This window comes from Nannospalax galili, unplaced genomic scaffold (assembly GCF_000622305.1).
Source record: "Nannospalax galili isolate Female #2095 unplaced genomic scaffold, S.galili_v1.0 scaffold158, whole genome shotgun sequence".
In the NCBI taxonomy this organism is placed as follows: Eukaryota; Metazoa; Chordata; class Mammalia; order Rodentia; family Spalacidae; genus Nannospalax; species Nannospalax galili.
The window spans coordinates 7,528,018-7,540,128 of NW_008345290.1; the positions used below are offsets into that span (position 1 = coordinate 7,528,018).

The following is a 12,111-nucleotide window of genomic DNA, read 5'->3' on the forward strand; positions in this document are numbered from 1 at the left end:
TTTTTTTTTTTTTTTTTTTTTTTTTTCCTGAGTTGGTGATTCAGGATGCAATTATTTTCGGATTGAATTTAGTTATATTAACTTTTTTTACAATTAGGTATATTTAACTTAAAGTAAAAAATAATGACTACGAGCAAAAATATTACTAGAATGGCTTTCCATAAGATATTTCTGTAGTTATAGTAGCATTGATTTCATATTATGTGCTTCTAGGGAGAAAATGTAGGACTTACGCATGTGGGTGTGTATGTATATATATGGGTTCACACAGGTGTGTGTGCACACGTGGAAGTCAGAGGTTGGTGTCAGTTGCTCTCTACACAATTATTACTATTATTTGAGACTACCATTGAAGAGAGTTTGATGAGCTAGACTGACTGGCCATTGAGCCCCTAGGATCTGCCTGTCTTTGTCCCTGCAACTATAGGGTTACAGGTGTGTGCTTGGAGACATGAACTCAGGTTCTGATGCTGCACAGCAAGTACTTTACCCACCCAGTCCCCCCCTTTATGTGATAAGGGTCTCAGATAGCCCAAGCTGGCCTTGAAATCGCTTTGTAGATGAGGATGACCTTGAACTCCTGATCTTTCTACCTTCACTTTACAAATGCTGGGATTGTAAATGTGGGCCACCATGCCTGTCTTGATCACTAATTTTCTTTTGCTGATATGAGCGTCTTGAATACATAGATATATAAAGTATAATGTTGGTGTTTTAAAATTTTGAAGTTGGGGGAGGGATTAAGTGAAGTTTTATGTCAACATGGTCATTTAAAACAAAAACGCATCTATAAATACTTGTAGAAATTTAAACAAAAAATTTGAGTTAAAAACTAAAGTATCCTTCCTCCCAAATAAAAATATTTGAGATATTTTACATAACTGGCTGAAAAACAAATTAGAGAGAGTAAATAGAACTTAATACAGTCTTACAAGCTCTGAAGAAGTGGTGTCCAATTTAGAGGGGAGTTGGAGACTCCTAGGACTGCAGTCATGGACTCATCAGTCCCCTTTCTACCAGACCTGGTGTTGCCAGTCTCCTTAACCCAACCCATAAAACCGGGCCTTTAAGGTCCATAAAAACAATCGCAAAATTGAATTATGTGTATGCCCTTCCTTTTAGCTTCCAGGTAGACTTCCTTTACCAAGCTAGTCAGTCCTTTCGAGTTGAATCCATCCAAATGCAGATAGGCATTGACCTGGACACCACTCTTCCCCAGGAGAGTGCATCTCTTCAGGGGTGACTGACTACCGTTATTGGTGGTGAAGACTTGCAGTTGCAGCTAGTATGTCTTCTCCCAGTTGGTTGGATTCTCCCCTAGTACTTTTTTTTGGAGATAGGTTCTCTTTGTGTTGCTCAGGTTGGCCTTGAACTCACTTTTCCTCCTGTTCAGCCTCTATTGCAGTTGGGATCACAAGTGCATTTTTAAACTCTTGAAACACAATGCAGTGGCTGGTCTGAAACTCATTAATGTAGGCCAGGTCAGTCTCTAACTCTAGGCAATCCTGCGTCAACCTCTAGAGGCTGGGATTATAGGCCTATACCATCATGCCTAGTTTAACAAGCTATTCTTTCTCTCTTCCTTGTCTCCTCTGCCTCTCTTTTGAGACAGGTTCTCACTAAGTAGCCCTACCTGGGCCTGGAACTTGGTATGTAGGACCAGGCTAGCCTTGAACTTAGAGAGCTGACTACTACTGCCTCCCAAGTGTTGGGATCGAAGGTGTGCACCAGGACACCCAGTCTTAACACGATTTTCTTAGTAATTGCAAAAATGCTGTGCTTTCTTGGTGGAAACGTCATTGAGCTGTGAAGTAAATTAGATTACTTAGCACAAATTTTGTCCTGGTTTCCCTGATTATTTTTATTAGGATCCTCGTTTAAAGACTCAGAAGCAAGTACTATACAGCTAGTCTTAATTCTTGTGTGTACTGTAGAATCAATGATTGTATTGAGTCTGTGATGTACTCAGCAGGTTGAATTTTTTTTTTTTTTTTTTTGTAGAGCAAAATACAAATATTTGAAGCTGGGCCAGTGGCATAGGCTTGTAATCCCAGCAACAACAAAGGCTGAGGCAGAAAAATTGTTGACACTTGGAGACAAGCCAGGGCTTTCTAGCAAGACATTGAGCATTCACTGGATCTCTAATAGATTTTCAACATTATATATTTCATGAATACTGTACTGTCCTAACACTCAGAGGCAGAGGCAAGGCAGATCTCCAAGATCAAGGGCAGCTGGGAGACCCTGTCTGAAAACAAAGTTTTAAAATATTTCATTGTGTGTGATGTGTATGTGGAATGTCATTGTTGGCCTATGGAAGTCAGAGGACATCTTTCAGGAAGTGGTTTTCTCCCTTCACCTTTGACAAGATTTCTGGGGATTGTATTCACATTGCTAGCCTTGCACTTGCACAACAAGCAACTTTACCTACCCAGCCTTCTTTCCAGTCCTGTATTTTTATTTTTAATCAGTAAATATATGGAAAAGGTAAATGAGTACTAGAAGTCAAGATGTTGTTTTTTTCTTTGCTTTTTTTTTTTTTTTTTTTTTTTTTTTTTTTTTAAATTCTGAATCTGTTTAAATATGTTGATGGTTTATGTGTGCAGGCTGGCCTTGAACTCATAGAGATCTGCCTGCCTCTGCCTCCCAAGTGCTGGGACTAAAGGCGTGTGCCACCACACCTGGCTTTTTTTCTTTAAAGATCATTAAACCCAGAATGAAATAGATAGCATCAATATAAGTAGAGGGGAACAAGTAAGCTGAGATCTTTTAAGTAGACCAACTGATAAAGTTTATGTAATTGAAGAGGTTTGAAAGAAACCCCAGAAGACAGGCTAGGTCTGTGATCAGTCTAAATAAGTGGTTGTTTATCATGATTACATATGAGATTAAAATTATTTGGAGAGAGTGGAGGGAGTATGTGTATGTGTGTGCATGTACACAAAGGCAACATAATTATTTTCTTTTAAAGGCCCTTAATGGTTCTGGTGTGAAGCCAGGATTGAGAAATGTCATTACAGGGTATTGATCGAAGTATGGGGTGAGAATGCAAACAGGGAGGTTAGCATTGGGTTCAGTTATGGGTCTCAACTCTAGAACCTGGGGAGAGGAGAGAGATGGGATGGCCTCAATTAGGGAGGAAAATGATATTCAAGGGTTCTATATAGAAAGGTAATAAAATACTGATACTTAACTATCCTTATTTCTGTTTCTTAGTATCTGTTGCTAGAGGCCAGCAGGTTTATATTGGCAGTTTATGAATTAAAATATCTTTAGTTCATTTGCTTTTTGTTGGAATAGAAGGAGAGGGCTTAGCTTTCCAGGACAGCTGAGTTTAGTTTAGTTTTGTGTTTTGAGACACAGCCTCATTATATAGCCCCAGCTGGTCTTGAATTGATGATTTTTCCCACTTCAGCTTCCCAATAGCTTTGTTTTGGCTTTTTAACCCACTTGTAGTTTCGTGAGTCATACTAACTTGTTATTTTTCAATTATATTTTGTATTTGATCACATTTTTAAGGAATAGTTCTATTTTTTAAAAGTATATGTCTTATTTGTGGCATGTATTTAAAATTAGAATTTAAAATTATGTTTATCTGTGTGTATGTTGTACTGGGGATTGAACTTAGGGCCTCTCAAACACAAGGAACAAGAGCTCTACCAACTGAGTCATGTCCCATCTCAAAAGTTATGTAGGTTTTGAGGATACAAGTTTATTCTTAACCTACAGCAATTTAACTTGTATGGATTATTTTTTTCAGATTCACAATGACATCCTTTCAAGAAGTCCCATTGCAGACTTCCAACTTTGCCAGGAACAATTACAGACTCAATTGAGTTCTTTAAAAACTACAGGGGGTGCTGGGAGGCGGTGGCGCTCGCGGAAGAGGTTCGCTGGCTGATGGTGGCTGAGGACTGGCTAGCTGTGTAGTGTGGCCCGGGCCGGGAGGCCCTGAGCGGATTCACAATGACATCCTTTCAAGAAGTCCCATTGCAGACTTCCAACTTTGCCCATGTCATCTTTCAAAATGTGGCTAAAAGTTATCTTCCTAATGCACACCTGGAGTGTCATTACACCTTAACTCCATATATCCATCCACATCCTAAAGACTGGGTCGGGATATTCAAGGTTGGATGGAGTACTGCTCGTGATTATTACACATTTTTATCGTCTCCTATGCCTGAACATTATGTAGAAGGATCAACAGTCAATTGTGTACTAAAAAACTTTCTGAATATTTCTGCACATTTTCATTTTACCTTTTTAAAAATTACATTTATTTATTTTGTGTGTGTTATGTTTATGTGAGTGGTTGTGCATGCCACTCTTCTATCATGTGGGTTCTAGGGATTGAACTAAGGTCATCATCCTTAGTGGCAGGTGTCTTTACCTGCTGAGCCATCTCAGCAGTCTGTATTTTATCTTTAAACAGTAAGTAGCTTATACTAGCCTTGTCTTTGCTGTACATTAATGTTCAATTTTGTAACTACCACTGTCCAATAATTTAACAGTCATATAAAGCACTGAACACTTAATTCCACTAGGTTTTCTCTCTGATCAAAAGATCCAGCTCAGGCAAGGTATTTGCAAAAACTGTTTAGAATCTCAATCTCTCTCTTCTGTCTGTATGTCTGGCTCGCTCTCTGTCTCTTTCTCCTGCCTTTCTCTACTTCTCTCCTTTCCTTTTGCCCTCTCTCACTCTCTGTGCCTGTGTACTAGGGATTGAACCTAGGGCCTTGGACCTAAATAAGTACTATACAAGCGAGCTACATTCTCAGTCCAGAATATTTTTTTAATACCCCAGTTTTCTCCATCTTATACCTGGGGGGCGGGTGACACAACTTTTCTTTAGATTCTTATTTTATGTGCTATCTTTTTCAGTCATTTGTGGTTAATTTTATATGGTTCCATAACCATGTATTGCATCTTTTGTTTGGTATTGCTTAAATATTACTCATAATGTAAACACCGTTTTTCGTTGACTATTCTACTTTACTTGACAGCAGTAAATTGAATAGTCAGTTCTTTGTTGGTTAGTCTTAATGTTTACCAATAAGTTTGCTGGAGGTTTTCTGAGTTTTCCAGCTCTTTAAAATATAGTAGAGAACTCAGAGAGATCCGCCTACCTCTGCCTCCCAAGTGCTGGGATTAAAGGTGTATGCTAGCATGCCCAGCTATTTTTTAAGTCAAATCTTACTGTGTAACCCATACTGGCTTGAAACTTACCATACCATATAGCATGGGTAGTGCCAAACTCAAGATAATCTTTGTCTGAGCCTTTCAGGTGCTGGGGTTAGAGGTATATGAGTCACCATGTCCAGCTGAATTCTTCATTCTTGATACTCCTGAATAGATACTTTGTTTTTGTGTAACATTTTTAGGCACCTAGATTCTAAAACAAATAGTCATTGGAGGCATCTTGTAAAATTATTGTTAGTTTTGGTTTCATTGATACATAAGTATCAAGTTAATGATACCGATTGAGAACTTGTATTTCCTAAAAGACTGGGTCAGAGAGAAGGACCCTAGGGAAGTGTGATTGAGAAGGAAGACTATTCCTTGCAAAATGAGGTAAGCACAGACACAGAGGTGAGAATGTTATGAGAAATGAGTAAAAGTTGTATTCTGCTTGTTTTTTTATGATAAGAATTTGTTGTGTCGCTTATGATGCCTAGAATTCACTGTGTAGCCCAGGCTAGCCTCAAATTTGCAGGAATCTTTGTCTTTTTTTGAGATAAGGTTTTGTGGAACTCATATAGCCCAGGCTGGCCTCACATTCATAATATGCTTGAGACTGACCTTGAACTCTTGATCCTCCTGCATCCTCCTCCCAAGTGCCGGGATTATAGAAGTGTGTCACCACATTGTACTGAGTTCTTAATGTTAACTTTCAGTTTAACAAGGGTATATTCATTTAGGTAAATTAAGGGATATTAGATTACAGTTAAGTTTCAGTTCATCTATGGAAGACTTTGATTTTAGGGTACTTTATAGACTTGGGGTTATGGGAAGTCTTTGTATATATGTGGGCTATATATAAACTATTTAAGATAAATTGTATTTTTTCAGACTTCTTTATATCTTGTGTTTTATTTTTCATTAGTGACCAATACTTAACCATAAAAACCCTTAAATTTCTCTTCAAATTTAGTCAAATACCTATTCTACCCATTTTGCTATGAATGTTTTTCTATACTCTTAATTACCACTGCTCTGGTTTTTGTCTTATTTCTTTCAAAACTATTTAATAGGTTACCTGCCTTCCCAACTTTGTTTTTGTTTCCCTCTTAACTCTATCTGTTCTATATACCTGAACTTACTGTGAATTGAAAAGTTTGTTTATATTTTTCTCTTGGTTGAGCTTTTTCTTTCTGTGCTGGGGAAGCCACTGACCTATGCCTGTAGCCCCTGAAGCTCTTCAGTACTTCATCATTCGTACTATAGTGCCAAGATCAAATGATGTAGTTTTCAGTATAGGATCCTTTGTAAAATATCGTCTCCAGATTATTTATTTATTTAATCATTTCCAGTTGCTCATTTTGTTTTTTGCTTTGTTAATCCAGAACTAAACTTCTTTCCTTGTACATCGAAATGCCTGTAACTTTTCTCTAAGCAAAAGAAAAAAATGTGTAAACTCTCCTTTTCATCTCTTCCTGGATAGTTCTTTAAAACTCAGTGTAGAGCCAACTTGTGGTAGCACACACCCTTAATCTCAGCAGTTTGGAGGCAGAGGCAGGCGGATGGATCTCTGTGATTTGGAGGCCAGCCTGGTCTACATAATGAGTTCCATTCCAGCTCGGGCTACAGGGAGACCCTGTCTCAAAGACAAATGAATAAGCAAACAAAAAACTATCTCAATAGGAAATTTAAGCATGCTACACAATTTTAAATAGAACAGAAAGATACTAGTGAGAAAGTGAATTGCACTTAATACTATTACCCTGTGATAACAGTATTAACACTGGTATTTAGATACATATAAAATAATGAATCACATGTATGATGCATGGATAGTGTATACTTTGTTTTGTGACAAGGTCAGTCTCTGTAGCCCAGTCTGGCCTAGAACTCATATGTAGCATAGGCTGGCCTCAAACTTGGGGTAGTACTCCTGTTTCAACTTCTTAAATGTTGGAGTTACAGACATATGCCACCATATTCTGCTGTTGTAACTACATTCTTTAAGAAATTATTTTTTTTATTAAAAATTTTATTTTTTATTTTATGTGCATGTGAGTGTATTGCTTGTATGTGTATGTAAGTGCACCCATGTCATGAAATGCCTGCAGAAGTCAGAAGAGGGCATTGAATTCCCCTGGAACTGGAGTTACAATTGTTAGCTGCTATGTGGGTTCTGGGACTAGAACCCAGGTACTCTGCAAGAGTTCTCTTAACAGCTGAGCCTTCTCTCCAGCCTCAAGAAATTCTTTAAAAAAATCTCTGTAACCAATTTTATTTTGTCTCTTTACTTCATAGAGTCAGTTCTCACAAGTGGAGCTCTCATGTTTATCAAGCTGCATGTTTTTAAACACTGTATGTGTATTGTAAAATGGCCCTTTAGAATGATTTTGTTAGATACTGTTCTAGTTTGATCTCTATTGCTGTGATAAACACCATGGCCAAAAGCAGCTTTGGGAGGAATGGATTTATTTTAAGGCTTACAGGTTACAGTCTATCATCAGAGGAAGCTAGGGGAGGGACTCAAGGTAGGAACCCAAGCAAAGACTCTGGAGGAATGCTGCTTATTTACTGACTTGCTCCCCCTGGCTTGCTCAGTTACCCCCTTATATAGCCCAGACAGACCAGCTCAGGGATGGTACCACCCACAGTGGACTGGACCCTCCTGTTGTCAGTTAGCAATGAAGAAATGCCTCACAGATATGTTCAAAAGGCCAGTCTGATGGAGGCAATTCTTCAGTTGAGGTTCTGTCTTCCCAGGTGTGTTAAAGTTGATAACTATGGCAGATACCATATTGATAGACAAGGATAGGTAATAACTGTAAGAAGAAAGGATTAAAGATAGAAAAGAGTGGTGTGCTTCAGAAAACATGAAGGAATTTGATTTGCCTGGGATAGATAGTCAATTTCAGAGGATGAATGAGAAAGGTTAGTTTGGGTCATCTTATAGATTGTTTTAATATCAACTGAAGAAGTTTATTATTACTGTGTGTGTGTGTGTGTGTGTGTGTGTGTGTGTGTGTGTGTGTGTGTGTAGGCCTGCATTCTAAGGTGGAACTATAGAGATTAGAGGACAGCTGTTTGGAGTCAGTTCTCCCCACTTTGGTTGAGGCAAGATTGCAGTTGTTTCTGCCGTGCTGTGTACTCTAGGCTAGCTAGGTTAGGAGCTTCTGGGAAATTCTCCTGTCTTTGCTTCCGATCTCACCATAAGAGTGCTTAGGTGTATGCTTTTTTTATGTGGATTCTGGGGATTAAATACAGGTCATCGGACTTGCATGACAAGAGCTTAAACTGCTGAGTCATTTTTCTGGCCCAGGAATAGTTTTAAAATAATGAATAATAAAGTTTGAGGTGAAGGCTTTAATCTCGTACTTCTGGGTAAGCTAAATTGAAAATTGAAGAGAGTAGAGGTAAAAGCATTTAACTGTCCTAATTTTCTGTGTTGAGGGACTGAAGTGGAAAAGGGAGGTTGGGCATGATGACTCATACCAGTACTCAAGATTTGAAGAAGGAAAATTGAGAGTTCAAAACCAGGCTACATAGTGAGACTGTACCTCCAAAAAGTTGAAAAAGGGGATCAATTACAAGTAATAATTTATGAATAGAATTCATGTTAGTAGATAGTGGAAATGTGACTGGAACTTACTCTATGACTTCTCAGGAAGGAGCAAAGTTATATTGAGAGTTGAAGAGGGCTTAAATAGGGGAATTTTTGACCTTGTGCTTCTGGAAGACTGTCCTGGGGAATTGGAGTAGGTAGCCGAGAAACTGCTGAGTAGCAGAAAGGTTCAGCACTCAGAGTTGAATGGAAGAGTGCCCGAAGTTGGTGTCATTTAGATTAGATATTGGAAAAGGGTGGGAAGAAAAAGAGAAATCAAGGGTATGAAGGATTATGGTTTGAAGACAGCATTGAGGTGGCTGACTGGATAAAGAAATGAGTGAAACCGAGACAAGGAATATGGGCTGGATTGAAGACTTTAATTTGTTTTTCTTCTGAGATTTGGGGAATTTGACTTAGTGATAGAACCTTTTGTCTTGCCTGTGAAAGGGCCTAGGCTTGATCCCAGTCTGGCAGCACACAAAAACATACACCGTTAGGGTTTTTTTTCTTTCTTTTTGAGGCAAGATCTCACTCTCTAGCCTTGACTGGCCTTGAACTTGCAGTTATTCTGCCTTCACCTAGGGCTGAGATTATAGACTGGAGTCACCTGTGGTGCCCTGCATTGGCTCTACTTTTTCTTACAGTGTTGGCTAATTTTAATTAGATTTGAAATAACCATGTAACCCATTTATTACTTTATGCTTTATAAAATTTTTCATTTGAGTGTTATAATCTTCATTTTACAGATGAGGGAACTGAAGTTCAGACAGAAAAGTAAATGGTTCAAGGTTGTCCATTACATGTTGGGGCTGAGATTTGAACTCACATTAGCTGGTATTGAATGTTGACTTTTCAGTTAAAGATTTTCTTAGGTATTTGAATTAAAATAACCTAACACTTTGAGATGTCATTTAGTTCTTTTTCACTCTTGTTAGTATTTTATAGGTGAGATAGGTATTAAAAGAAACAAATAAAAAATGTGTTTCAGTTAAATACCTTCCTACTCATGCACAATTAAACTCAGAGAGAGAGAGAGAGAGAGAGAGAGAGAATGTGTGTGTTTAAAGACATCAAGGGGTCTTGTTAGGAATAAGGGTCAGTGGGAGGGGTGTGTGAGAGAATATTGGAGGGTGAAAAATGCCCCAACCTCAGTATAAACATATATGAAAATGTCAAAGAATAATAATTAAAAAGTCAAACAGACATGGGGCTAGAGAGATGGCTCAGTGGTTAAGTGCACTGGCTGGTCTTCCAAAGGACCCAGGTTTGGTTCCCAGCATCCATATGGAGGCTAACAACTGTCTATAAGTCCAGTGCCAGGAAATTTGATGTTCTCTTTGGCCTCTGCCAGCTTTGTACAACATGGATGCACTTAACATACATGCAGGCCTCATACACATAAAAATAAATTAAAAAGTGCCAGACATGGTGCTGTACAAGATAGGCCTACTTGCGGGGTAAAGGCAAGAGAATCAGGAAGGACGTCAAGGCCAGACTTGCTTATATATGGCGAATTTGAGGCCAGCATAGGCTACATAGGCCTTAAAATTTTAAGGGATGGGGCTGTTGAAGAAGATAAAATCCAACAAGGCCAAGGCTGTAACTGTATGAGCTGAAGCCATCAGGGCTCTTGTAAAACCCAGAGGTTAAGCCCAAAGTGTGTCAATCATAAGGTCTGCTGACTTGCTTTCCTTACTACCCCAGATTTGGGCTGTATACTTAGGTCTACATTGCCAAGAATTGTAGGCTCTGCCAGCCAAAAGCCAAGGCCCAAAGCCCAGGCCTCCAGCTCAGGCTCCCAAAGTTGCTTAGGTCTCCGTGAAGACCCTGTAGAGGTCTTTGTTTGAGGACCATTGAACTGCTGTGATCTCCCACCCCATGTTTCTTTTGTCCTTTACTGTTTCCACAGGTAAACCTGTTGGGGGTTGGAACCCTAAGCTGAGTTGACTGGTGTGGAAAGTGAACCTAAAACTGTACTTGAATGTTTTGCTTCCTGTTTTTACTTATTTCCCAAAACCTTATGTTGAAAGTAGTTTAAGCTGCCAACATAATAGTATGGTAGGATTCACTTTGGATCGTAATGTTTTGGCTGAGAAATCTTTGGTTGCTTTTACAGTACATCCCTTTATATGAGTTACTTTCTCTTGCTCGTTAAAAGATTTTCTTTGACAGCTTGACAATAATGTGTCTTGGCCTTTTAGGGGGCTTATCCTAGTTGAGGTACTTTGAGCTTCTTTTGGTTTTGTTTTGCTTGCAGAGACAGGGTCTTGTCATGTAGTCCATGCTGCCCTGAAACTCACTTAAAACTCCCCCAGCCTGGAAGTTACAAGTTCTGGGATTACAGGCAGCTTATTATCCACCATGTTCTACCATTTTGACCTTCTTTAATTTGGTTGTCCATTTCCTTTTTTCATATTTTGGAGGTTTTCAGGTGGTATTTGTAGAAATACATAGCTCTCTTTTCTTTCTTACAATGAATTTATTATTTCTTTTCATTTTTTTTCTTTTTGGTGGTGGTTATTGCATTATTTCCCAGGCTGGCCTTGAACTTGTGGTCTTCCTTCCCCAGTGTCCTAAGTATTGGGATTACAGATGTATACCACTGCTCCTACCTTATTGTTTTATTGGTGGTATTTTAAAAAAAATATTCATTCATTCATTCATTCATTCATTCATTTATTCATTTATTCTTGAGACAGGGTCTCCCTGTAGCCACATCTTGCCTGGATTTACTATGGATACCAGGCTGGCCCTGAACTCACAGGGATCCGCTTGCCTCTCCCTCTGCCTCTCCGAGTGCTGGGATTAAAGGCGTGCACCACCATGCCTAGCTATTTATTTTTATTTAATGTGTATGGGTGTATTGCTTGCACATAGGTAGGTCGGATCCCCCCAAACTGGAGTTAGCTGCCATGTGGATGCTGGGAATCGAACCCTGGTCCTCTGCAAGAGCAATCAGTGCTCTTAACCACTCAACTATCTCCCTACCCCCCTATTGGTAGGTTCTTTACATTTCATCTTTCCTCATCTCTTTTTTATTCATCGGACTCATTCATCAAAATAACTTTGAGGAATGAGTTCTCTCCTTCCACCATATGGGTCCCAGTGATGGAACTCAGGGCGTCAGGCCTTGGTAGCAAAGCCCTCTGACAGTCTTTTAAAATTTTTTATTTTATTTTACATTATTTTTTAGATAGAATCTTATGTAGCCCAGGCAGGCCTCAGACTTGCTGTGTAGTTAATGTCTGGCCAAGTCTGCTTAAGTCAGTTGTGGAAAAACCCTCTTGGGGATTTTTAAATTCAGTTATTCCATTATTTCCAGAGTTTGGTGC

The 12,111-nt window shown here is 39.0% G+C and overlaps 1 protein-coding gene across 1 annotated transcript in view; it reads left to right on the top strand.

The window, feature by feature from the left end:
* Window positions 1-3,866: 3,866 nt before the first annotated feature.
* Window positions 3,867-12,111, top strand: part of Tax1bp1 (Tax1 binding protein 1) — a gene marked incomplete in the record, with an annotated part of 66,319 nt that continues 58,074 nt past the window's right edge. The window contains 1 exon segment of the mRNA XM_029567565.1: window positions 3,867-4,128. Coding sequence (XP_029423425.1) covers window positions 3,967-4,128 — 162 coding nt within the window.